At 44.1% G+C, this 27,787-nt stretch overlaps 1 protein-coding gene across 5 annotated transcripts in view; it reads right to left on the bottom strand.

Moving 5' to 3' along the window:
• BICRAL (BICRA like chromatin remodeling complex associated protein) overlaps nucleotides 1–27,787 on the bottom strand; it is an 84,831-nt gene that overhangs the window by 11,828 nt on the left and 45,216 nt on the right. For all 5 annotated transcript variants that reach the window (XM_064597613.1, XM_045869915.3, XM_054506460.2 and 2 more), the window contains 6 exons: nucleotides 10,570–10,675; nucleotides 9,623–9,723; nucleotides 7,805–7,866; nucleotides 6,708–6,853; nucleotides 5,303–5,397; nucleotides 3,614–3,716 (listed from right to left, as the gene is read on the bottom strand). In XM_064597613.1, coding sequence (XP_064453683.1) covers nucleotides 3,614–3,716; nucleotides 5,303–5,397; nucleotides 6,708–6,853; nucleotides 7,805–7,866; nucleotides 9,623–9,723; nucleotides 10,570–10,675 — 613 coding nt within the window. The remainder of the gene's footprint in view (nucleotides 1–3,613; nucleotides 3,717–5,302; nucleotides 5,398–6,707; nucleotides 6,854–7,804; nucleotides 7,867–9,622; nucleotides 9,724–10,569; nucleotides 10,676–27,787) is intronic.

Raw genomic sequence — 27,787 nt, 5'->3', positions numbered from 1 at the left:
TTACAGAAGGGCAGAAAAGGTGAAACAGGGCTTTGAAGACATCTGTAAAACCAAAATGTCAATTCCTTCACCAAATCACAAAATGTGAGATGTAGGGGACACAGCCTTGACATCTAAAAAGAAGACTCCATCCCACAAACACCGGCTGTGCGGGCACAATACACAGGGGGATGAAGCACATCCGTGTCCTCGGGACACTCATGTCTGGGGAGCTGTGACAATGTATGAGGCTTTATCCATACGCCCAATTCATCATAAGGCAATAGGAGATTGCAGGGTCTAGGAAAAAGGGACAGAAATATATCCTACATCATTCTCTTCCTTTTTGGAAAGAGTTGTGGATTCTCCTAGCTACATAGCATTTCTTTCAGACTCTCCCTTTAGACCAAGTGTAAGGACCATTTATTCTTTTTAGGGATTTCATGAGCCACACGAAACATAAGGCAGAATCTTGATATTTATCAAGAATCAGAAAAGGAGTTAGGGGAATGGAAATAAAGCCACTGGAAAATAAAAGTCTAACAGTAGGGGGATGGTTTATTTTTTTTTTAAATTAAAAAAATTTTTTAAAAGATTTTATTTATCCATTTGACAGAGAGAGACAGCGAGAGAGGGAACACAAGCAGGGGGAGTGGGAGAGGGAGAAGCAGGCTTCCTGCTGAGCAGGGAGCCCAATGCGGGGCTCCATCCCAGGACCCTGGGACCATGACCTGAGCCAAAGGCAGACGCTCAACGACTGAGCCAGCCAGGAGCCCCTTTTATTTATTTATTTATTTATTTTATTAAAGATTTATTTATTTATTTGTCAGAGAGAGGGAGAGGGAGAGAAAGCATGAGCAGGCAGAGGGAGAAGCAGGCTCCCCGCTGAGCAAGGAGCCCGACGCAGGACTCGATCCCAGAACCCTGGGATCATGACCTGAGCTGAAGGCAGACGCTTAACCGAATGAGCCACCCAGGCATCCCTAGGGGAATAGTTTAGCTAAATTCTCAAATTAATGTATTAAAAATTATTATTATTATTATTATTATTTTTTTTTTTAAAGATTTTATTTATTTATTTGAGAGAGAGAGACAGAGAGAGAGCATGAGAGGGGGGAGGGTCGGGAGGGTCAGAGGGAGAAGCAGACTCCCTGCCGAGCAGGGAGCCCGATGCGGGACTCGATCCAGGGACTCCAGGATCATGACCTGAGCCGAAGGCAGTCGCTTAACCAACTGAGCCACTCAGGCGCCCTAAAAATTATTATTTTGAAGACTAGAAAATGATAAGAACTTCAGATGTGTTAAATGGAAGAAAATTAGAACAAAATCATATCTAGCATATGATTATAAGTATACATAAATGATGTATGCAAATGGGAACCAGAACTGGAAGAAAACTGGGAGAAATAAAAACTTTTCGTTTATAGGATGGTGCAAGTATGGGTAAAATTTATACTCCACGAATTGTTATAATGTTATTTGATTTAAAAAAATTTTAGAGGCCAGAAAAAAGGAGGATTTTTTTTTAAAGTTTTTTTTAGTTATTTATTTGTTAGAGAGAGAGAGCACGAGCAGGGGGAACGGCAGGCAGAGGGAAAAGCAGGCTCCCCGCTGAGCAAGGAGCCCAATGCGGGGCTCCATCCCAGGACCCTGGGATCATGACCCTAGCTGAAGGCAGACGCTCAATGGACTGAGCCACTCAGGCATCCCAAGGAGGATTTTTTTTTAAAGATATTTATTTATTTATTTATTTATTTATTTATTTATTTATTTATTTATTTATTTGAGAGAGAGAGAGAGAGAAAGCACGAGCAGGGGGAGGGTCAGAGGGAGAAGCAGGCTCCCCACTGAGCAGGGAGCCCCATGCAGGGCTTGATCCCAGGACCCCGGGATCATGACCTGAGCCAAAAGCAGATGCTTAGCTGACTGAGCCACCCAGCCGTCTCTATTTTTATTTTTAAAAATATTTTATTTATTTATTTGAGAGACAGCATAAGTGGTGGGAGGGACACTGGGAGAAGGAGAGGGAGAAGCAGACTCCCTGCTGAGTGGGGAGCCCTACACGGGGTTCAATCTGAGCCATTCAGGCGCCCCAGGAGGATTCAGTTTTATTTTTATTTTTTAATTTTAATTTATTTTTAATTTATTTTAAAAATATTTTATTTATTTGAGAGAGAAAGAGAGAGAGGGAGAGCACACAGAGGAAGAGTGAGAGAGAGAAGCAGACTCCCCACTGAGCAGGAAGCCTGATTCAGGACTCCATCCCAGGACCACCCCAGGACCACGAGATCACGACCCAAGCCGAAGGCAGATGCTCAACCAACTGAGCCACCCAGGTACCCTGAGGATTCATTTTTAAAAGGCAGAATGTGTTGGGGCACCCTGAACATGGAGCCTGCTTAGGATTCTTTCTCCTCTGCCCACCGCCCCTCCCCAGGCACATGCGCGCACGCTCTCTCTCTCTCTCTCTCAAAAAAACACAACAGCACGAAAACAAACAAAAACCCAGACGTTGCAAGAAGGACACTTAGACCCTCCTCTGTCCCCCCTGAGAGCAGGAAATAAATCTCCCACATGAAAAGTACCCTCCCTGTACCAGGAGATAGAGGGACATCCTTATCACCAGAACTAGGGAATTCAGGGCCCAGAAGGCGTAGAAACAGTACTTGTTACTTTTCACTAATTTACTACTCCAGCCCAAATTCTGTTTAGAATTCCTTACTAACTGAAGCTCCCAGAGTTAAGTCTTCTTTATCCTGTCAATTCCTCATAGATTTATTGCCTCTTTGTCTAAAAAGTATAAAAACTGCCTGCCTTGGTCATTCTTTGGTTTCAGTTTCATTACTGGGCCTCTGTACACATGTAATAAAACATTTTTCTCTCCTGTTAATATGTCTCATGTAAATTTAATTTGTCCAGCTAGAAAAACCTTGGCCGGAGGAAAATTTCTTCCTGCCCTTCAGTGCAGTCGGTGGGAAACTGCGGGGTGAAAGAAAGGTACTTACTGGAGCATCTTAATTTACGAGCTTGCAGGCAGGGCCCCTAACGATGCCTTGCACATGGTAAGATAACTTGATAATTTGCTGAGGCTTAAATGCTTCTGGGAAGGCTTCTGACTTAATTTAGTTCTCTAGGGGCGCCTGGGTGGCTCAGTCATTGGGCGCCTGGGTGGCTCAGTCGTTAAGCGGCTGCCTTTGGCTCAGGTCATGATCCCAGGGTCCTGGGATCGAGCCCCACATCGGGCTCCTGCTCAGCCAGAAGCCTGCTTCTCCTGCTTCCACTCCCCCTGCTTGTGTTCCCTCTCCTGCTGTCTCTCTCTCTCTATCAAATAAATAAATAAAATCTTAAAAAAAAATAATTTAGTTCTCAAGAAATAGAGAAAGAATGAGAAGTTTACGTTTATAATGGGGAAACACAATCACATAACGAATGTGGAATTCCAGCTTGGATTTTCTAGACTATGGACCTTCTCACAGTATTCACGCACTGCTCTTACTCTGGGTTTTTTCTCCCCAGAATGCATTCTGTACCTTCAGGTTTCATACCCAGCGGTGGTTCAGAGAGACTCCCCACAGGCCCACGGCCCGGAACCCTGGCAGCACCTCTCCTGTACTCTTCCTCTGACATTTCTTACCAGGATCTACAAGTGCCAGACGCTTGTCTCGGGACAGAGAAGCTCTTTCCTCCTGGTTGAACATCCTGTCGATCATCACCATTTCAGCAGAGGGGTTGATCCGCTGAAAACGAGAGTCTGGTCATTTCAGATGCCTTTTAACAAAGTGCAAACATCCCACTGCATCTTTGAAACAAACGAACCAACCGGACCTGAAAATTTGGTGTCTAGGTTCTAGTATCGTCCCATTTAGTCCCATTTATCCTTGTCACGTAGGGATGCATTTTTTAAAACTGTATTTTTGGGGAAAAGGTGATTTACACTGATTTCTAGAGAGGATGTGAAAACTAAGCCTGCCTTCTTTGCTTCCTCTGCCTGTCTCTGCAGGCACCTGTCTAGCAGTTGAATCAACTCTTGCAGAGTGATTTTATGCACACGCATGCACTGACGTTCTTCTTGGTTTATTTCTGCACGCAAATGGTAGCAACTGTACACACTGTTCTGTCTTATTTCCCCCTTCTGCTTAACAGTATGTTAGAAATCTTTTCATTAGGATGACATGTTTCTTCATATTCTACTATACTTTCAGTGTGTTTTTTAGTAAGGCTTTCCTTAAAATTATTTTTTGCTCTACAGTATCGAAGCTTAAATTATATTTGTGAGTCTTATTTAACATGAAAATTCATAGCAGAGATAAGATAACTTGAGGAAATAAGTGGTCCTTTCCTCAAAAGTGGTAAGAGTTAAGTCTTTTTGATATCTCAGCATTTTTTTTTCCGAAATGGCTGGCAATGTAAGAACAACTATTCCAAATTTTGGAGGCATAATTTTAAGTAAATATAAATAGGTAAATATATATGTATTTAACACACACACACACACACACATTTTATACTGTATTGTATATGTATGTAATATAATTCAACTAAGCTCCCAAGGTACATTTCAAAGTTGAACTTAAATTGGAAACTGCTTGTAAGAGGCCAATTTATAGGTGAAAGCCTGTAAGATTTCAGAATTGCTTCTAAAATCTCAGAATAGGTTTAGTCTTCCTATCATTTCCTGAAGTAGCTTCTGTCTCTAATTAACCAGTGCTTTAAAACTAAGTTTAGTTTCTGTTTGGAGTGATGAAACCGTTCTGGAATTAGACAGTGGTTGATGGTTGCACAACCTTATGAACATACTAAAAACCATCAAGTTGTACATTTTTACATCATGCATGAACTTTATGGCATGTTAATGATCACTCAGTTTAAAACAAGATAAAGCTAATTTTAACGTTTGTCATCACCTGGCCTTTTCAGACGTTACTCTGAACCATCTTCCCCGCACTTCTGGGCTGGTGAGAGGCAGGTGACAGCATCGGAGTGCGCAATGGGGGCTGGGGTCTCAGACAGTCCTGGTCTGTCCCCTAGCTTTGCTAATTGCTCTCCAAACTGATACAGGATATTAGGCAAATTACTTAACCAAAGTCCTGGTTTCCTCACTTGGAACCAGGAGAACCAGAGCACGCATTAGGTGTGAGCGAACATGTCAAGTGCAGCGAATGCCAAGTGTCAGGAGTACCAGTCAGGTTTTCTACAATCTTCACTATCTGTGCCTTTGAGATTATGTTGGGAGAATGTAATTCCCTGAAGTTTTCTCTCTGAATTACTAGCTGTGACCTGTGGGGTTTTAAAAAACAAATATGCTTGGTAGCATGAATTTTACCATGGCATCTTCTAGAAGCAGGCATCTGTATTTGTTAAGCATAGCTTGGGTCCTTTTTAGGAGCTGAGTGGCAACTGTTTCAAATTCATTGTCGACTTTAAAAAAAGAGAGAGAGAGAGAGAAAATGGTAAGAGAGTGCAAATCACTCACTAGGTCTTTTTCTTTCTCAGGACTGAAATGCATTACTCTTCCATTACTCAAACATGTCTTGCCTGTGACAGTCTTCTCTTCTTAGGTTAGCTTTCCTTGTTTAAACGTGTTTCTGCACTTTCCCTCACTGTCCACTGTTAGGTGACTGGGCAACTCATCCCAATGCTAGCTTATTTTAACTTTAATTAGGAGGCCAAAACCAGAATACTTTTAACATCACCTATAAAAGAAAACCATATAGCACAGACATGCAATAAATATCAATGAACAGAGAAGGATCTGTTGGTCTAGATGGTCAAACCTCCACTCCCTTCCAATGGTATGAAAAACTGAAACAATTGAACAAGGAAGTCCCACAGTCTGGGCTGGGCAGACCGGTTTTATGTAAGGACACAAACTAGTTCATGACATCTTGCAGGTCACAGTGCTGTGGCTCCATCCTTTGCCTGCCTGTCTCCAAAGGTTTTGCATTTTCTAGTCACTCCGAGTCTTCGCATCCCTGTGTCATGCTGGACCTGGACCCTACTCCCTGGACCGCCCAGGGAAGCTCCCAGGGGACTGGAGACCGAAGCCAGGTCAGCACGGCCGGGGGCAGCTGCGGGAGGGCTGAAAGCAGCGGAGGGGAACTGATGGAGCCCAGGCTTGGGAACGGGCTGGGGGGAAGGAGGGTAGAACTAAGCGGCACAGCTGGGAGGGGTGGCTGGGCCAGGCCTCAGAACGGGCAGAATTCCAAGTGGGCATAAAGGGGCCCTTATTATCCTTAGCATTTTTGCCAGTTTCTTGACATACAGCAATGCCCTAGACTCACTTTGGAGCTCGAAGAATGCTTTTGGGGGCTAAAGTATCTATCTCATTCATAAAACTGCTGGTAGCAAAAACAAAACAAAACAAATAAAACTGCTGGTAGCAGCTAAAGGGGTGCATTCTGCCCAAACACGAGAAATCACTGTGTAGAGCACTGCCTTCAGGGCCATCCATCTGCAGCCAGCCGTCCAAACAGTGCTTTGGGTTCAGTGTCCCCGAATTGGTCAATAAAATACTCTGACATTTGGGTATCCCCTCACCGAATATTGAGAAGAGTAAGTCTTCTAAAGAGGGACCAGGAAACTGAGTAAATTGGGAACGAGTTAGGTCTATGATGAAAAACGCGAACACGACTACTCTCTGCGAGCCCCGGGGCTCTCGCTCTCCTGTGGGGCATCCATAGGAGGGTGCGTGGTGTGACAGGGGCGCTCTGGGGCGGCAGCCTGTTTACCTTTCTTCAGGTCTTGCTCCGTGGGCATGGAGCCCTGGCACACGTGGTAGGAGAGGAGCCTCTGCACCGCCTCACTCAGTGATCGGAACTGACTTTTGTCAGGTGTCACAGCGTGGGCTTGGTCTCTCTGTAACTGCTGGAGAATGCTTTAAAAGAGAAATTGCCAGTGTCAGTGGAGATCCATGGAAGGAAACCTAATCATGATTGCTATTTGCGTGCAAAGAAAATAAGATCTACAGGAACGTTATTATTCGCAGGACAGTGGTTCTGTGTTTTCTTCAGTTTTATACTTTGTACACCATGGTGGGAGTAGAGTTTGGTCGAACTGTCTCTGCAGGGGGCTCACACTATGACCCTGACCTCAAAACCACGGTGTTCCCACCAACCCCTCACGTGGGGGTGCTCACACAGATCTTGGCAATGCCTGACCATTGGCCAACTAAGCTTATGCTAATATTTCTGTTCCAAACACAGGAGTTTATCAAACCACGCTTCTTCTCAGAGACCCTTTGGCCGGTCAAAGGGTATGTGGTATGCTAAAAAGACAGAGAACTATTCTCCTTGAGAACAAAAGAGCAAACAGTAGACTCAAACTATATTTGGTACACAGCTGATCCTTCAACAACATGAGGGGGTTGGGGGCACGGACTCCCCGCACAGTCAGATATCAGTATATAACTTGACTTTTCCAAAACTTTACCAAGAGTCTCCTGTTGACTGGAAGCCTTATTGATTACATAGTTGACTAATACATATTTTGTATAGTACATGTATTATATACTGTATGCTTACAAAAAAGGAAGCTAAGAAAAATGTCATTAAGAAACTCATAAGGAAGAGAAAATACATTTACAGTGCTGCGCTGTATTTATCAGAAAACATCTGCATATAAGCAGACCTGCAGAGTTCAAATCCATGTTGTTCAAGGGTCACTGTATTTATGGGTCCTAATAGAAGCAAACTGTAGGAAATTATTTTCAAAGCATATTTTAAAAAATATTACATATATTATTATAACCTGACTTCTGTTGTATAGTTATTGAAGGTTAGGAACCTAGAGAAATGTTCAAAATGAGTCATTTCCAGGGGTCACTCACAAAGCTCCTTTGGTTAGCTGTTTTGCAGCAGGTCGCTTTTGTCCTCCTGAGTGACTATCCACCTAAAGACAAAACACACCTCTTATTACTCCCTTCTGTAGAAAAAATATGCAGAATACAGTTACACGTAAAGGTCACTATGTTGTGAATATTTTCCACTCCTTATCAAGAGCATAGTCTAAGAATGTAGAAGGTGTCCTGCTAAAAAATAAAACAAGCAAGGCCATAGACCCATGTAGCAAAGTCACACTGTGTTCAAGATCATGGAAAGCTGTGCTATCAGTTCCTTGGAAGGACTCAGCTTGTATTTAAAGCCTGAAACCCCAACTCTCTAAACGTATCATTAGATTTTTGGAGAAGTATATTTTGTGGGTGCTAACTCCATGAACATATGAAAATTCAGTTGCTGTTACAGTCTAGGTGTGTCATCTAGTAGGGAATCTCTTTCTTTCTTCCTTTTCTCCTTTAAGTAATCTCTAAACGCACAACCCTGAGATCAAGAGTCGCATGCTCTACCAACTGAAACAGCCAGGCACCCACAGTAGCACTTCTTATATCAATGTTAAGGACACAAACACGACTTAAGTCAGAACCTGAGAACTGAACCAGACCCTTCACTGGGTATTCTAGGCAGGCCCAGACTATAACAAGTTTCATTAAACTATGCATTGGTGTTTGATGAAGAAGAAACTAAGGGCTCGGTAAGCTGAAAACAAGATTTTTTTCCTTCCTTTTCAGATCAGTGGTTGGGTTAAAAGACCACAGGGACTGGATATTTCATAACATTCCTGGTTGCTACAGCAGCAAAATAAAAAAACTCTCAGTATAGGGGCACCTGGGTGGCTCAGTGGGTTGAGTGTCTGACTTAGGCTCAGGTCATGATCTCGGGGTCCTGGGATGGAGCCCCGAGTTGGGCTCCATGCTCAATGGGGAGGCAGGGAGTCTGCTTGTCCCTTTACCCGTCCCCCCTGCCCCATACACTCACTTTCTCTCTCAAATAGATAAAAATCTTTTTTTTTTTTTTTAAGATTTTATGTATGTATGTATTATAAAGATTTGACAGAGACAGAGAGTACAATCAGGGGGAGGGTCAGAGGGAGAGGGAGAAGCACACTCCCCACCAAGCAGGGAGCCCGATGCAGGGCTTGACCCCAGGACCCTGGGATTATGACCTAAGCCAAAGGCAGACACTTAACCGACTGAGCCACCCAGGCATTCCAATAGATAAAATCTTTAAAAAAAAGAAACCTCTCAGTATAACTAGGATGAACAGATCCAGGGGCACCTGGGTGGCTCAGTGAGTTAAGCAGCCAACTCTTGATTTCTGCTCAGATCATGATCTCAGGGTCATGAGATCGAGCCCCACGTAGGGCTCGGGGCTCAGTGGGGAGTCTGCTTGAGATTCATTTCCTCTGCCACCCCTCCCCGCTCCCTGCCACTCACATGTGCGTGCTCTGTTGCTGTCTTTCTCAAATAAATAAATTAATTAAAAAAAAACAAGAGGAACAGATCCACTTTGGCTACGATAATGAGTGATCAGCAGTAAACTACACTTTTTTGAGTACCTTCTATGTATTGGCTGCTAGTATAGTATTAATTCATGAGGAAATGACAGTGTTGTAATGTGAGAAATAGAGTAGACACATTAATCCCACAAACATGAACATAACACGGCCTGGCTGCAGGGAAGGTCTTCAGTGAGCACACTTTTGTGGGCAGATGATGCCAGGCAGCAACTACCAAGCTGAAGATGACATGACTACATTTTCTCTCAATTATGCTCAACCTTAAGAAGCAGCTATACAAACTGTCTTCTACCTGCACAGCTGGCTGGCCAGGAGATGATCCAACTACTTTTTCCTGCTGTGGCTGTGTGGTTCCTAAGGACACCGGCATAACTTTGCTTCCAGAATCCTGCCCTATTAGAATGAACACATAAGACAACAGAAACAGTCAATCAAGCCTCTTATATAACCCATAGAGTCCAATGTATATGGATTACTGACCATTCTGAAAGGGATTTCCTTATCATGGATGCTTGCTCTGAGGGAGGAGAGCAGGAGGTACATTCATCTACAAAAGCTCTAGGGGCAGAGGTCAGGATTAGTAAAGCCTATTTAGGTATAGTAAATAGAAACAAATACATAAATAAATGGTAGTAAAGAAAAGCTGCCAATGCTACAGTTTCAAATTATCTAAGGTCTAAGGAATAAGCCTCAAACCAGTAATCTGTCAGTATTACCGAACCCCCAAAAGGCTCATAAATTAAGGGATGGAGGCTCAAATGGGGGGGAGGGCTGATTAGGAGTGTTGATTAGGAGTGTTCTGATTAGGAGTGTTCCTGCTTTTGTCTTTTCTAGTATTTATTGAGCAGTGCAGATATTCAAAGCTTTAGAAGAAATGGAAGACATAGCCCACAATATTTTTAGTCTTGGGGGGATTCCAAATATACATAAATAAAGGGACATGAGGATAGTTACAAAGTCACTTGTGCCATATGGTACTAGATTTTATTGTTTCTAAGCAGCACATTTTTCCCATATAATTTAGTGTGTCATAATTTAATTAGAAGTGCTTTTTTTTTTTTCTTAGTAGTACATAAGAGGGAGGTACAGACGCCACACGGTCTGTTATTTGGTAGAAAAGATACAGGAGGCAAGGTCAGAGTGGGCATGAGGTGGAATGGGAAAGGTTGCAGCAGGATGAGGGATGGGTTTGGGGACACAGGGGACAGTGGAAGGGAGCTTACAACAAAGGCTCCTGACCTGGCAGTGTGGTGTTCAGGAGGCCAGGGATCTGCGTCTGCCGCAGGCCATCCGTGGTCTTGGAAGCAGCAATGGGGGAAGTCTGATTCAAACTTTTTTTCTGGGCCTGTGAAAAATATGGCCAAGATGAGAAGTTAATTTCATGACTAAAAGCTTTCAAAACACCAATCAAGCCTGTTAATGCCTACCTGGCATCACCTTCAGGTTAGACTACAAAGCGAAATAAGAATTTTACTTTACTCTCCTATCACACTGGGAGGATTGCAAAGAGCACCCTTTAAGAATCTATGGGTCGGGCGCCTGGGTGGCTCAGCTGGTTGAGCGACTGCCTTCGGCTCAGGTCATGATCCCGGAGTCCCGGGATCGAGTCCCACATTGGGCTCCCTGCTCGGCGGGGAGTCTGCTTCTCCCTCTGACTCTCCTCCCTCTCATGCTCTCTGTCTCTCATTCTCTCACAAATAAATAAAATCTTAAAAAAAAAAAAGAATCTATGGGTCGGGGCGCCTGGGTGGCTCAGTCGTTGAGCGTCTGCCTTCGGCTAGGGTCATGATCCCAGCGTCCTGGGATCGAGCCCCGCATCAGGCTCTCTGCTCGGCGGGAAGCCTGCTTCTCCCTCTCCCATTCCCCCTGCTTGTGTTCCCTCTTTCGCTGTGTTTCTCTCTGTCAAATAAATAAAATCTTTAAAAAAAAAAAAATTTTCTGGACGCCATTCATAGGGAGGCTGAGTTGATACCGGACTGCTTTCTTGCCCCTGGAACTGCTGTGTTGGTGGTGCTCAGATGCAAAGGCTGAGCCAGAAACTCAGTTTCTATCCCTAATAGTTTCTATCCCCAGTAATTTTCCATCACGCCTGCAAGGATTATAACTCCGACTATCAGATCCTATGTGGGGTCTGCACGGACTCTGAGCACCTGGTCAGGGCCCAAGTGCCAACCCCAAACCCACTGTCAGCACTCACTGCTTGCTGTGTATGTGTCAGCCCGCCACCGGTATGTCTCTCATTCACGTCATGTCAACATCACGTGTAATTGGGAAATGTAATTTCAACTGAATATTAGTCTGAGGAAAATACTATTAGAAAAATTAATCTGATGTTTTAATGGGTATGTGCTTCTTTTCTATAAATGAAGATGAATCGGATGATGTTTAAGGACTGGCAAGTTCCTTTTAGCTCTAAAAAAATCTGTTATCCATTTATCTTTATTTATTTATTTTTAAAGATTTTATTTATTTCTTTGACAGAGAGAGAAGCAGACTCCCCACTGAGTAGGGAGCCCGATGTGGGACTCGATCCCAGGACCCTGGGATCATGACCTGAGCTGAGGCCGACTCTTAACCAACTGAGCCACCGGGGGGGCCCCTATTATCCATTTAAAGTAAGATGGTAGGGGCGCCCAGGTGGCTCAGTCGGTTAAGCTCTGCCTTCCATTCAGTCATGATCCCAGAGTCCTGCGTTGGGTTTCCTGCTCAGCAGGGGTGGGGTGGGGGGGTTTGCTTCTCCCTCTCCCTCTGCCCCTCCCCCACTTGTGCACATGTGCACTTGCTCTAATAAATAAATTAAATCTTAAAAAAATAAAGTAAGATGATAAAGGGCTTTTAAATTACTTTCAATTTTTAACCTTCCATGTCATTATCACTTCATAGTGCAGTAAGTTTTCAGAGTTTTTTATCTAGTTTTATTTTTTTAAAGATTTATTTATTTACTTGTCAGAGAGAGAGCACGAACAAGCAGGGGCAGCGGCACGCAGAGGGAGAGGGAGAAGCAGGCTCCCCGCTGAGCAGGGGGCCCGATGCGGGACTCGATCCCAGGACCCTGGGATCATGACCTGAGCTGAAGGCAGCCGCTTAACTGACTGAGCCACCCAGGCGTCCCTCTCTAGTTTTATATTTTGTCTACCATAAGTTGATTTAGAGTTTAGTCCAACCAACCCCATGGGGGACTTAAACTATGACCTTGGCCTGATGAAAATGTTCCCACCAGGGGCGCCTGGGTGGCTCAGTTGCTAAGCATCTGCCTTCGGCTCACATCATGATCCCGGAGTCCTGGGATCGAGCCCCGCATCGGGCTCCCTGCTCGGCGGGAAGCCTGCTTCTCCCTCTCCCACTCCCCCTGCTTGTGTTCCTTCTCTTGCTGTGTCTCTCTCTGTCAAATAAATAAATAAAATCTTAAAATAAAATAAAATAAAATAAAATAAAATAAAATAAAATAAAATAAAATAAAATAAAATAAAATAAAACGTTCCCACCAACCATTCATATGAGACCTTGGCAATACCTGACCATTGGCCAAGCAAGCTCACGTTAACATTTCTATTCTAAACAATTATTTGAAACAATTAATTATTTGGTTCCCTTTTCTAATATAAAAATGGAGAAGGATTTGACACTACCCAAGAAGGACTGGAGGAGGTCATTACAAAGTTGGAAATGGTCACCTCGCCCATCCTTCCGTTCGCAGGGAAGGTCAGACCTGCACCATTCTAGGCAGACAGTAATACATTCTTAGGAACAAAACCAGAAGGGGAAAATTTTCCAATGTTCACAGCATTTCCACTAGAACATAACGCCACTCTCCTATTGCAGGAAGCTGCTCATGCAGGGGACACTGGGGTTGTAGGGGGGCCTAGGGCAAACAGTGAGCGCAGGCCTTCCTCACAAATATTTCCAGGGGATGAACACTAAGGGCCACTTGGAATAAAAAAACAAAACAGGTAAAAGTTGGAAAAATGTGGTTTAACAGGGCAAGGCTATACACTAGGTGGGACTCTGAACTAACCAAATCCACAGACGAACAGATGAAGCAGAGTGAAGATGTTCAAATGACCATAGTCCTTACAGCAGGCTGTTAGTACACGACAGTTTGGGGATTTTTTCCAATGTGCCTAGTTCACGTGAAACAGAAGAATATCATCCTTATTGCTTTACAGCACAGGACTTTTTTATTTTTATTTTTTGTTAAAGATTGATTGATTGATTGATTGATTGATTTGACAGAGAGAGCGAGACAGTGAGAGAGGGAACACAAGCAAGGGGAGTGGGAGAGGGAGAAGCAGGCTCCCCGCGGAGCAGGGAGCCCGATGTGTGGCTCAATCCCAGGACCCTGGGATCATGACCTGAGCCGAAGGCAGACGCTCAATGACTGAGCCACCCAGGCATCCGACTTTTTTTTTTTTTTTTAATAAAAATGGCATTACCCAGCCTGATCTTCTACCTTGTTAATCAGACATGACCTAAAATGATTTATAGCTACCAAACAGATGAATAAAACAAATTCCATGCATACATCAGTAGTAAAAGAAAAGCAAGGAAGAGATCATTACAAAGGCCAGGAGAAGGGCCGAGGTTGGGAAGGCCTATGGAGGGGGCTGGTTTCTGGGACTACTGGCAATATTTTATTTCTTAAGTGTTCACATGGATGGGAATTTGCTTTATAATTCTTTGTTAACTGGGGGCGCCTGGGTGGCTCAGTCGGTTAAGTGTCTGCCTTCGGCTCAGGTCATGATCCCAGGGTCCTGGGATCGAGCCCAGTATTGTGCTCCCTGCTCAGCGGGAAGCCTGCTTCTCCCTCTCCCTCTTCCCCCCACTTGTGCTCTCTCTCTCTCTCTCTTGCTCACTCTTTCTCTCAAATAAATATCTTAAAAAAAAATCTTTGTTAACTGTACGCTGACATTTTACATATTTTTTCTAAATGTGTTCGCTTTCACAATACAGAAGAGTAAAAGGGAAAAAACCCAGAACAATCTTACGCCAAAGCCTGAAAATTCACCATCAAATTGAGGGTATGAAGTACTGTTGTGTCTAAAAACAAGGATACTCTCTGAAGGGGCCACCTCTTGTCTGAGCACAGTTGGGAGTGGTTTTTTTTTTTTTTTAAAGATTATTTATTTATTTATTTATTCATAAGAGACAGATAGACAGAGAGAGAGAGGGAGAGAGGCAGAGGGAGAAGCAGGCTCCCCGCTGAGCAGGGAGCCCGATGCGGGACTCGATCCCAGGATCCTGGGATCATGACCTGAGCCGAAGGCAACGCTTAACCATCTGAGCCACCCAGGCGCCCCGGGGAGTGTTTTATAGTCCCCTCGCCCACCTGTCTGAGGCTAAGCATTGGCACCAGCGGGTTTTCATCCTCTTACCGCTGCCTGTGCTTCTCACTGTACCCCTTCCCTTGGGGCAACTGCAGAGGTTTGGGTGGGGTGGCTAGGGCCAGGGTGGCGGTAGAAGAATCAGGATCCAAAGGGGGAACCTGCCCGGTCCCCACAGTGGAATCACCTCAATTCAGCTGCTCTGTATGTTTGGAAAGCTCCACTGCCTCGGGACTGCTTTGTCTCTAGAAGTTCACTGGTTGTGCCCAGCCTACTTATTTTCAGGGTAGGCCTCTTATCTGTCTGGTTCCCTGCTGTATTCCCAGCACTGGAACAGGCCTGGCACCACAGTGAGCGCACGGTAAATAGTTGTAAAATAAACTGAATGCAGCGGAAGTCATGGGCGTCTGTCCCTCCCTCCCAGACCAGCAACCCCTGTACCCCCAGGAGACAGCAACTTTCCCCCATTCCCCAAAACTTCAGTTTGCTCACAGTTGACAATCTTTTCCAGAAATGAAATTTATCATTCTACTGTTTTTCTTGAACTCGGAGAGAAGACTTACTCTTTAAATACATTTTCTAAAATATATAGGGGTGCCTGGGTGGCTCAGTCGTTAAACATCTGCCTTCGGCTCGGGTCATGGTCCCAGGGTCCTGGGATCGAGCCCCACGTCAGGCTCCCTGCTCAGTGGGAAGCCTGCTTCTCCCTCTCCCACTCCCCCTGTTTGTGTTCCCTCTCTCGCTGTCTCTCTCTCTGTCAAATAAATAAATAAAATCTTAAAAAAAAAAAGAATCCAGGGGCGCCTGGGTGGCTCAGATGGTTAAGCGTCTGCCTTTGGCTCAGGTCATGATCCCAGGGTCCTAGGATCCAGCCCCACATTGGGCTCCTGGCTCAGCGGGGAGCCTGCTTCTCCCTCTCCCTCTGCCTCTCTCCCTGCTCATGCTCTCTCTCTCTCTCTCTGTATCTCTGTGTCTCAAATGCATAAATAAAATCTTAAAAAAAAAAAAGAATCCATTTGGTGTTATTTGAAAAGCAGTTGTCTTTAAAAAAATAAAAAATAAAATACATATATATATTTTATATCTTAAAAAAAAAAATATATATATATATACATAGGGGTGGCTGGGTGGCTCAGTCTCGTTAAGCGTCTGCCTTCAGCTCAGGTCACGATCCCAGGGTCCTGGGATCGAGCCCCGCATCGGGCTCCCTGCTCAGCGTGAAGCCTGTTTCTCCCTCTCCCTCTGCCCCTGCTTGTGTTCCTGGTTTTGCTCTCTCTCTCTCTGTCCAATAAATAAATAAAATCCTAAAATATATATATATATATTCTTCACAAATAGACTATTTAAGGATACTTTGTTGAGAACTTGGCTCTAAGAACTCTGCTAATACCAGTATACATCTTAATTCTTTAGATCCTATGGATTATCTCGATACCATGTACACATACAGAAAAACCCAACAAATCAAAATATTTAATGTGTCAATTTCCCCTTCTGTGGTACACTTTGAAAGAAACCAATTCCAACCTAGCAAGACGAGATTCATCCTACAACAGGCATTTACTGAATGAGGGAGACATTTGGGGTCTGCCCAGCCACACTCTCGTCTGGGAATTGCCCCATTGCCACAGAAATGGGCTGGAGCCGGCAAGGCTGGAGAACAAAGATGTGTGACCTGCCAGAGGCACCGAGAGCTAAACTTCAGGAAGAGAAGGAGCACTTTTTCTTCCATCTAAAAGTGCCAAGCCCGGGGTGTCTGGGGGGCTCAGTGGGTTAAGCATCTGACTCTTGATTTCTGCTCAGGCCATGATCTCAGGCTCCATCTCCATGAGATGGAGCCGCACATTGGGCTCCACGCTAGGAGGGGAGTGTGCTTGAGATTCTCTTTCCCTCTCCCTCTACCCCTCACTACCCCCAATAAATAAATAAATCTTAAAAAAATAAATAAAAGCGCCAGCCTGCCAGTGGAGCAGTTTATCTACCCAGAGGGTCACTTTTTCTTAATTTGAACAACGGCCTTGGATAGAGCAGCAGAGACCCTGTCCAGCTACTGCCTCACGTCCCCGGTGCTGTTGCTCCTCTGGCCGCGCCTTCCTGAACCATCATCCAGACTCTCCTGGGAATTTAGAGTGGTGGTGGGGAGTGGATACCCAAGGGCAGTGGTTCTTGGATGCAGGTTTATAGACTAGTTGCATCAAGCTTACCTGGGAAGCTTCTGAAATACCAAGTTTCTGGGTTCCATCCACAAGGTAAAAATCCAATGTGGCCTTAGGAATTTACAAATCTAAAAAGCTCTCCAGTTGCTTCTGATGCATTGCTAAGTTGTGGGAACCACTGCATTTGCCAGTTTCTGTTAAATGCTTGGATAATAATGTAGAACTGGACTGGGGTGGCCATTTTGGTGGAGGAGAAGAGTGAGAGAGAACAGTAAAGACAGACAGAAGGCCATGCTATCTTGAGTAGGTCAAGAGAAGAGCAGAGAGCCTGATTTCTGACCTTATAAGGAGATACACTATACCTCCTGGACGTTCTCCCTTTTGCTAAACACATTAGGGTGAGTTTCCGAGAGTTGAACCCAAAGTACCGTGACTGAGGCATTTGGGTGTCAGTGGCGCACAGAGCACTGTGGTAACCACAGGAAGGCAGCTGAAGGATACCAGCACGGTGTCCGCCCTCTGAAAGCTGACCATCCAGCAAACACCCAGGCCCACCCAAACGCAACTGATCAGTGCACTGTAATTCTGGCCTCCAACCTCAACTGGGCCCTCATGCCTGTCCAGCAATCCTTTCTTCCCTAGCCAGCTCCTGTGCCCATTTTCCACTGAATGCTATTTCATTATCTTCAAACCTGTAAGCCGGGGGAGAGCTCGTTCAACTCTCTCCCACCACAGCTACAACCTTACCCACATCCCCATTCTACCTTTCCTTGCTTCTCCTGCTCCAATGGCGGACGCAGCCCTCCTCTTTTCTACAAAGAATCCCACCAATGCTGTGGAATTCATGTCTGTCTCCTTGCCATCAGCTTTGAAAAAAGCTCAAGCCTTTCCCATATCTTAAAAAACAAATTCCCTTGACCCTACCCATCCTGTGCCTATCAGTTACCTTCATTTTTCTTTTTTTTTTCTTTAAAGATTTTTATTTATTTATTTATTTATTTATTTATTTATTTATTTATTTATTTATTTAACAGAGATAGAGAGCACAAGTAGGCAGAGCGGCAGACAGAGGGAGAAGGAGAAGCAGGCTCTCCGCCGAGCAGGGAGCCCGATGCGGGCCCCGATCCCAGGACCCTGGGATCATGACCTGAGCCGAAGGCAGACGCTTAACGACTGAGCCACTCAGGCGCCCCTACCTTCGTTTTTCTGAATGTTGTCTGTACTCATTACCACACCTCCCACTCTCTCCTTGGTCTACTTCAGTCTGGCTTCTGCACCTAACACTCCAGGGAAACAAGTCTTACCAAGGTCGACGGCTGCCTCCTTGTTGCTAAATCTGTCAGAAACATCCTGATCCTGACCTCCACTGGCTTCTCAGTGGCACTTCGCTCTGTGGACCTCTGCCCTCCTGCCTGTAACATTCTCTTTCCTTAGCTTCCAAAACGCTGAAGCCTATCGGCTCCTCTTCTCTGGAACCTTCTGAGTCTCACTTGTGGACTCTTCTTTCTGTGTCCATCCCCTAAATATCGAGGTGCTTTGGGGTTCTCTTCTGGCCACTTTTTTTTCTTTACTCATGCACTCTCCCTGATCCATTTCACCCATCTGTACCACTTCAGTTACAATTTATATCCTGGTCAGTCCCACTGAGTCCACATTTTGGTCTTATGCTTCGGTGTCTATAGCTGTTTGCCATATAGTTTGATTGTCCTCTGGGTTGTGAGACTTGACGAACATATCCTAAACTCCTAACTTCCCTTCAAACCACAATTTCTTCTCATGTTCTCTAGCTCAGTGAAGCTGGTGTGACGGTCAAGAGTCTATGTATCATCCTTATTTCTCCACGACAGCCAATCAATCTCAAATCCATTCCATCCTCACCATCTCTCATGCCACCAGAGTGGTGTAGGGCTTCAGCATTTCATGCTTTGATTATGACACTGGCTCCTTAACATGACAAAGGTCCCGTATGATTTGGTCCTTGCTCGCCTTTCCCACCTAAATCTTCTGCACCTCACCTGAACCGGTCTTCCTGTCCCCTCAGTATCACAGTCTCTTCTCTCACCAGCCTTTGCACGGCTGGTTCCTACTGCTGGAGAATTCTTCACTCAGGCCCTTGCTACCTGGGTAAGGTCTCAGTCAGAAACCACTATCTCAAGGAAACCTTCCCCAACCATTCCATCTGGGTTAGAGGCTTCTTTTCTGAGCCTGGCACTCTGGATTACTTCTACCGGAGCACTGAAAACACTGCACTGCGGTTGTCAGTTTATCTGTCTGCCTCCTGCCCTGCAACAGAATGTTGTCTCACTGGGACTTGGCCCAGGGCTGGCCCTGGCAGGTACTGAAGTACTGCGGAAGGCAGGCAGGCAGGAAGGAAGGAAGGCAGGAAGGCAGGCAGGCAGGAAGGAAGGCAGGAAGGCAGGCAGGAAGGAAGGCAGGCAGGAAGGCAGGCAGGCAGGCAGGCAGGCAGGAAGGAAGGAAGGAAGGAAGGCAGGCAGGCAGGCAGGCAGGTAGGAAGGCAGGCAGGAAGGCAGGCAGGCAGGCAAGCAGGCAGGAAGGCAGGCAGGCAGGCAGGCAGGCAGGAAGGCAGGCAGGCAGGCAGGCAGGCAGGAAGGCAGGCAGGCAGGCAGGTAGGCAGGCAGGCAGGAAGGCAGGCAGGCAGGCAGGCAGGCAGGCAGGCAGGCAAGAAGGCAGGAAGGAAGGAAGGCAGGCAGGCAGGAAGGCAGGCAGGCAGGCAGGCAGGCAGGCAGGCAGGAAGGCAGGCAGGCAGGCCTGGCTAAAATGGAGGGTGTCCAACCAGAGAAGCTTAACTGCCAGCCAGGGGTTTGTACTTTCTCTTGTGGCAATGGGGAGTCTCAGATGATTTGGTTCAGGTCACCAAGCAAATGTTTTAGGAAGATTAACGTGGTGGAAATCTGCCTTTAGAAAGAGGCCGAAGGCAAATCAATCACCCAGATAATTGCTACATTTGTCGATGTGTTAGGGTCAGAATGGGCCTTGGAAATCATCTAGCCCAGTGCTTCTCTATCCTGGTTGCTCTTTAGAATCACTTGGGGAGCTTCTGAAAAATGCTGATGCTTAGAGCTCTGTCTCCAGACCATTTAAATCAGAATTTATGAAGGAGAGGCCCACGTATCCATATTTTTAAAAAGCTCCCCAGGTGGTTCAATTGCATAGCTAGAGTTCCTCATTTTAGAGAAGAGCAAATTAGGCCTCAGAGAGTTTAAGATATAAACTTAGATCACCAAACCAGTCCCTGGCAGAGCGGGACCTATAAGCAAGCTCTGATTCCTAACCCAACTCTTGTTTTTCCCATTACATTGCAGTCCCTCTTAAAGTCTAGCTCGGGGTAAGGATGCAGAAAAGGAGAGAAACGGGGATGCTGCACTAGCAGCTCCAGCTGGCAGGGAAAATCTGCCTTTCTGAGCAGTTTGGCCATGCTCTGAACCTCCATCTCCTTGACTGTGAAATGGAAACGGTCACTCCTTGTAGCCCCAAGGTAAGGCTTAGCAATAATATGGAGAGCCTCTGGCCACTGTACCAGTTGTTAATAAATATGATCGTTACTTTTTTTTTTTTAAGATTTTATTTATTTGCGAGAGAGAGAATGAGAGACAGAGAGCACGAGAGGGGGGAGGGTCAGAGGGAGAAGCAGGCTCCCCGCCGAGCAGGGAGCCCGATGCGGGACTCGATCCCGGGACTCCAGGATCATGACCTGAGCCGAAGGCAGTCGCTTAACCAACTGAGCCACCCAGGCGCCCGATCATTATTTTTATTATTATTGGAAAGAACAGGTGTGAGGCATTCAAAGACGAATCTGTAGGATTTAGTAACTTATTCAAAGTATAGAAGGTAAGGAACAAACACCACCTAGAATTTTGAAGTCTGGGTGTCTGAAATCCAGTGGCTCCGTTCTAAGGTTGTCAGGCTGAGTTAGAGGAGGGGCAGGGAGGGGCTGGAAAGCAGGGTGGGTCCTGCTCTCAAGGGATTTTCAATCTACTAAATCTTCTAGTGATCTAAGGAGATTTGGACTTAAAATAATTTACTTTTGCTTAATAGGCTAAACTCTTGTAAATTGCCTGCTTTAATCGCTGACTTTTGAATATTAATCTGTTTACAAGAAAGTTTAAATCCTATAAACTATCTCTGCATTAAGGGATTTCAGCTCACAGGGCTCTCTGGAGGAATGGCTGATTCTAGGTCCAAGGCAAGGTAATCAGAAGACATGAGCACAGTATCTTGGGCCACAAAGAGCTCAAAGTAGATGGGGCCGCATCAAAAGGACAGGAGCCAGCTTCAGCAGGCCTCCACGGACCACATTTGGGACATTTTAGGCATTAAAAAGAATAATGAGAGCAACAGACTGCAACATTAACTACAAAATGAATACATGATCTTTTAGAGAACTAAAATATCTAAATATCACAGATGAATTTATATGTCAGGCTTAGCCTCAAAATGATATTGGGCAGAGGGAGAGGGAGAGTTAGCTGGGGATGGATGGAGCAAGCACAGCCACGAGTCCGTAAGCACTGAAGCTGACAGCCCCAGAGAGAGAGAGAGAGGGAGGGAGGGAGAGAGAGGGTGGGGAAAAAGCTCTTCTTTATGGAACCGTCCAGCCAAATACTCTAGAGAGGATAATACAGTTAGAAAATCACCGTTTTGCAACCACCAATGTAATATTCAGGTGAGGCTCACTGATGGAGTCGCAAATCACGAGGTGGGGGGCGAGGGGAGGATAGTCACATGGTCCCAAAGCACTATCCTAGCGGTCATTTCTGCTTTACAAAGGGAGAAAGGCACAGGACCTGGAGGAGAAACCTGGCAGAAGTCACCTTAACCAAGTGATCACACCCACAATCACCAACAACAGGCCCAGCCAACACTTTGTGTCTTGCCACAAGTGTTTAGCTTGCCTCTGCTCATGAGGACACAATCAGACAACTCCACACTGAGGCTACTCTACAAGACAAATGATCTGGGTTGCTCTAGCCTAGAGACGTGACAACAGATGAATCAGTGCCCTTTGACTGGATTCCGGAGTGAAGCTGTTGGAAAGGCCATTATTAGGTCAACTGGAAGAAATCTGATACAATTTTACTGTATTAATGTTAACTTTTCTGGGTGTGATAGTGATATTGTGGCTGTGTTAAAGAAGGTCCTTGTTCTTATGAGATAGCTGGTGAAGTATCTAGGACTAAGGGGTCATGACATTAGTAACTTACTTTCGAGATGGTTCAGAGACAAAAGAGTGTGTGTGTGCGTGTGTGTAGAGAGAGAGGGAGAGAAAGAGGCACACAGTTAAAGCAAATGTTGCAAAACAACAATGGGTAAATCTAGGTGAATGCGTTCACTGTACTCTTCCAATTTTTCTGTGGGTTTGGGAAGTTTTCACAATACAAAAGGTGGGGTGGGGACTTTTACATTCATTCTATAAGAAGCTGGTTACATTGGTTGCCTGCAGAGAACTGGGTGGCTGGGGGACAGAAGGAGGGAAATTTTCACTATTATATATACCTTTCTGTACCTTTTGAATTTTGAACCAAATAAATATATTTCCTATACCAAAACCAAAATCTGTATTTAGAAACTTATTCCTCCCTAGAATTAACCCTTTATAGGATCAAAACTTGCGGAGTTAAATTTTCCCGAATAGGTAAACATGGAAAGTCCCTGTAATGGTGTTTTTGTTTATTACGACATTCTATAAAGTAATTTGTAATGGTGTTTTTGTTTATTATGACATTCTATAAAGTAATTTGTACAGAAATTTTACACAGAAATTATAAAGTAAAATAGAGTCACTGTAAGTGTTTCTGGGTGTCCTGGGGCTTTAAATGTTAGATAACACCTCAACATTATTTTTCTAACTCATGCTGCCTCCAAGGCTGTATCCTCCTTATTCTAATACACCTGATACCTTAATTGTTCCAGAAAACCTACAGCAGTAACACACTTGACATAATACAACTGACCCAGTTCCCATACCTTTTGGCATTAAAAGTCACAAAAAAGTTACTTTAGAGCTGCCAGTGGAGGCTTCTTGTTACCTTTGGATATTGAAACTTTTCAGAGTCAGAGAGATTTTTCTCCTTAATCAAGCCATTACTTATACACAGAAAATAAAAAAAGAGAAAGAAATCATGCTGTGGCTGATTATATATAATTAATTATAACAACAAACATAAAGCAGATCAATACATATTGATATAAAATGATCCTCAATTTATGTAATTAAACATCCACGGTGTTTTGCAGAGGTAAGTAGGTCTATGTGATATTTGTTACCGTATATGCAGAGGACATCTCTAGAAGAATATAAAGAACCTAGAAATGGTGGCAGCCTCTGGGAGGGAAACGTGGGGACTGGCAGAAGACTGACTTTTCACCGCAAACTATTTTGGAACTGTTTTAAGTTTTTACCAATTGCATGTTCTACTTATTTTAAAAAAATATATAAATATGTTTTGATAAATGCTGTCCAGGTATCATGTCTTCTATGTGGGGCAAGTTTTTATTTTTTATTTTTATTTATTTATTTTTTAAAGATTTTATTTATTTATTTTGACAGAGAGAGAGAGGGAACACAAGCAGGGGAAGTGGGAGAGGGAGAAGCAGGCTTCCCACTGAGCAGAGAGCCCGATGTGGGCTCCATCCCAGGACCCTGGGGTCATGACCCGAGCTGAAGACAGACGCCCAACGACTGAGCCACCCAGGCGCCCCTTGGGGCAAGTTTTTAAAACTAGAAGAAAATGAGAATAATCTGTAATTCTACTATCCAGAGAACTGCTATTAATATTATATTGCATTTCTTTCTAATGAAATTTCTGGGTGTTTTGTAAGCAAATAGGTTTTCTGTTTTCTAATTCAAAATATTGTCTCTCCCCAATTATTTTTCTAAAAGTGAAAACAAATTGTTTATTAACTATACATTTTTTTAAAAAAGTAGGCTCCACACCCAGTGTGGAGCCCAATGTGGGGCTTGAACTCTAGACCACCAAGATCAAGACCTGAGCTGAGACCAAGAGTCAGTCACTCAACTGACTGAGCTACCCAGGCACCCCTACATTTATTTTTTTAAGTACGCTCTATGCTTGAACCTATGACCCTGAGATCAAGAGTCCTATGCTCTACTGACTGAGCCAGTCAGGTGCCCATCTTTATTATACATTTAAAAGCACATTTTAAATATTTCAAATTTAAATGTACACTTAAAATTACTTTGTAAGCCTTTCCCCAAATCTTTGGGGTTTTTTTAATTTTTTTTTTTTTAGATTTATTTATTTATTTTAGAGAGATAGCACAAGTGGGAGGGGCAGGGAGAGGGAGTGAGAATCTCAAGCAGACTCCATGCTGAGTACAGAGCCCAATGCAGGGCTCAATCTCATGACCCTAAGATCACTACCTGAGCCAAAACCAAGAGCTGGAGGCTCAACTGACCAAGTAATTTTTTAAAAACATTTTATTTTATTTATTTACTTACTTTTATATAAAAAGATTTTGTTTTATTTATTTTTATAAGTAGGCTCCATGCCCAGTGTGGAGCCCAACAGGAGGCTTGAACTCACGACTCTGAGATTAAGACCTGAGCTGAGACTGAGTTGGATGCTTAACCAACTGTGCCACCCAGGTGCCCCAAGATTTTATTTTTTTTTAAAGTAATTTCTATGCCCAACATGGGGCTCGAACCTACAACCCCAAGATCAAGGGTCACACACTGCACTAAGATAGCCAGGCACCCTTTGAAAACATTTTAAGTAGCTGCATAGCATTCATCACAGCCCATGATTCTATTATTAGACACTTGGGCTTTTATTTTTTAATTTTTATTATGTTTTTAAAATTTTTTTTTAAAGATTTTATTTATTTATTTGTCAGAGAGAGAGAGAGAGCACAGAGGGAGCAGCAGGCAGAGGGAGAGGCAGGCTCCCCACTGAGCAGGGAGCCCGATGCGGGGCTCGATCCCAGGACCCCGGGATCATGACCTGAGCTGAAGGCAGACACTTAAGTGACTGAGCCACCCAGGTGTCCTTAGATATTTGGGTTTTTAAAAAACTTTTTAGCAACTGAAGTGTAGAAGAGTATCTACAGCACCCTATACTTTGAACAAGAAAGGAAGGGAAATAAGAAAATATACATGTATCTGCTCATTTGTATGAAAATAAACATAGGATAAGTCAACTAGAGATGAATGAGATTGGTGATGACAGACATGGCTGAGAACTGGCAGGGAAGGATGGAAGAGTGGGAGAAGGGTGGAGTGAGGTGCTCCAGGTACACTTTCTGCAGAGCCCTGACTTTTGGAACCATGCTAATGGGTCACACTTTCAAAAGAAATTAAATAGGTAAAATCAACAAGGGTAGTGGGGAAAGACTCCTAAAATGAAATATGAACAGAAACAAATAAGCAGAACTATATTTCAGATGAATAGCATAACTACACCAAGGGAGGGGGGGGAAAGTACTAAGCCAAGTAACTCAAATGCAGTATTTTGAAATCTTTATTTACTTAGGGATGCCTGCGTGGCTCAGCAGGTTAAGCGCCTGCTTCGGCTCAGATCATGGTCCCAGGGTCCTGGGATCAAGTCCTTCATTGGTCTCCTTACTCAGCGGGGAGCCTGCTTCTCCCTCTGTCTGCCATTCCCCCTGCTTGTGCTGTCTCTCTCTCTTTCTGACCAATAAATAAAATCTTAAAAAAAAAAAGATTTATTTATTTTAGAGAGAGAGAGAGCATGCATGTGCTGGCGGGAGAGGCAGAGGGAGAGGGAGAGAGACTCTTTAGCAGACTCCCTGCTGAACACAGAGCCTAATGTGGGGCTCAATCTCATGACCCTGAGATTACGACCTGAACTGAAACCAGGAGTCGGATGTTTAACCGACTGAGCCACCCAGGTGCCCCATGAACACAATATTGTGACTCTATACCTCTAGGCAAAAGAGAGAACTGTAAACTGATGCTGATGTCTCATTAGTAGGTTTGTTTTTTACGGTGGTATGGATTAGCTATTCTGAAACTATTTTCTCTGTATTCTAGGATTGAGCAATTTAGTAAATATATTGTGGAGCTGCCTTTCTCACTGTTAGAAAAGAGGAAACATGGAAGATGTTTGGAAATGGAAAAGAAGGAGACCTGAATAATGAACCCAGTGGTCCTGGATTAGAATCCAAAGTATCAATATGAACTCACTGTTTTTATTGATTGATTGACATAGGAGGGGGGAGGGGCAGGGGGAGAGGGAGAGAGAATCTTAAGCAAGTTCCATGCCCAGCGCAGATCCCGACACGGGGCTCCATCTCATGACCCTGAGATCATGACCTGAGCCAAAATCAAGAGTGGGATACTTAACCTACTGAGCCACCCAGGTGCCCCTGAACTCATTGTTTTTAATACATTGATTCATCTATAAATTGATCTGTAGATTGATCTATAAATAGCTACAGATGTTGGGTGTGTATAAAGAAATCCAAGTCAGTCGCAATGAACATGTAGTGCTCAGATCTTGGTTTCTAAATACTGTTCTCTGCTAGAAGGAATAAGGCTCCTTAAAGAAATGGTTGATTCCAGGGCAGAGGAGGGAAAGTAAAAAATGAACACGGAACATCTTGTTTTGCCAGAAATTAAAGAAAGTGCTCAAGGCATGATGGAAACGTGTCAGAAGGACCAGTAGCCAATTTGGAGGGGTGCCAAATGGCCATCAAAGTAACGAGCATCAGATAAGTGACTACAACAATTTTTAACTCATTGAATAAAATAAGAATTTATGAGGGGCGCCTGGATGACTCAGTCGGTTAAGTGTCTGCCTCTGGCTCAGGTCATGATCTCAGAGTCCTGGGATCGAGCCCCATGTCGGGCTCCCTGCTCAGTGGGGAGTCTGCTTCTCCTTCTCCCTCTGCCCCTTCACCCTGCTTGTGTTCTCTCTCTCTCAGATAAATAAATAAATAAAATCTTAAAAGAAATATCGTGAGTCCATACTCATATAAACAAAGACATAAGTAAAAGGGGAACAGGAAAAGCTTTCTTAGAGTACAATGCCAATAATTAATGTAGAATAAATGATGGAATTAGACAATCTCTATTTGGTGGCCATCATAGTAATAGCTGATTCTGTAAGAACGGATTTAGTCAGGAGTTATCAGTGGAAGCTTAAGTGGTAGTGTGTGCAAGTTTGATGAGCAACTGGATAACTACACAGTGTCAAAGTATCCCCTTAGAAGAAACTTACTAAGAAGCATCAGATACTATCTTAAGCAAGTGTTCAAAGTTTACACCACCAGTAATGGGACAAGTCCATATTGTGAGGACATACCACTTCTGTGGCAATGCTACCAAAAATGTATGACCTGAATCTCATCATGAGGAAACAGCAGAGAAACCTGAATTGAGGGACATTCTACAAAATAATTGGTTTGTACTCTTCAAAAATTTCAAGGTCATAAAAGACAAAGAAAGATGGATAACCTGTTCCAGATTTAAAGACATGGCAACAAAATTAGACAGTGATCCTGGATCATAAACACAAAACAATATAATTTTTTTCCCCTTTTGCTGTAAGGGACGTTCTTGGGAAAATCGACTAAATCTGGCTAACGTCTGTAGATTAGGTGATAATACTGTAATCATGCTAATTTCTTGATTTTGATAATTGTATAACCTATGGTTATATGGGAGAATGTCTCCATTTTTAGAAAATATACACTGAAGTCCAAAGTATTTAGGGGTAAAGATGCACCATGTCCACAATTTACTCTCAAAATTGTGTGTGTGTTTGTGTGTATATATTTGTGTGTGTGTGTGAGAGAGAGAGAGAGAGAGAGAGAGAGAGAGAGTGAGTGCAAGGGGAGAGGAAGAGAAGGATAAAACGAATGGTAGTAAAATGTTAACATTTGGGGAATCTTGGTGAAAGGTATATGAAATTCCTTATACTATCCTTGCAACTTTAACTTTTCTAGAAGTCTGGCATTATTTCATAACACACATATACA

The sequence above is a fragment of the Mirounga angustirostris genome, unplaced genomic scaffold (assembly GCF_029215605.1).
Source record: "Mirounga angustirostris isolate CCGP_5_RB_7025 unplaced genomic scaffold, mMirAng1.0.hap1 SCAF_8, whole genome shotgun sequence".
In the NCBI taxonomy this organism is placed as follows: domain Eukaryota; kingdom Metazoa; phylum Chordata; class Mammalia; order Carnivora; family Phocidae; genus Mirounga; species Mirounga angustirostris.
Note: the sequence above shows the minus strand (reverse complement) of the source record. Positions and strands in the feature narration are given on the sequence as shown.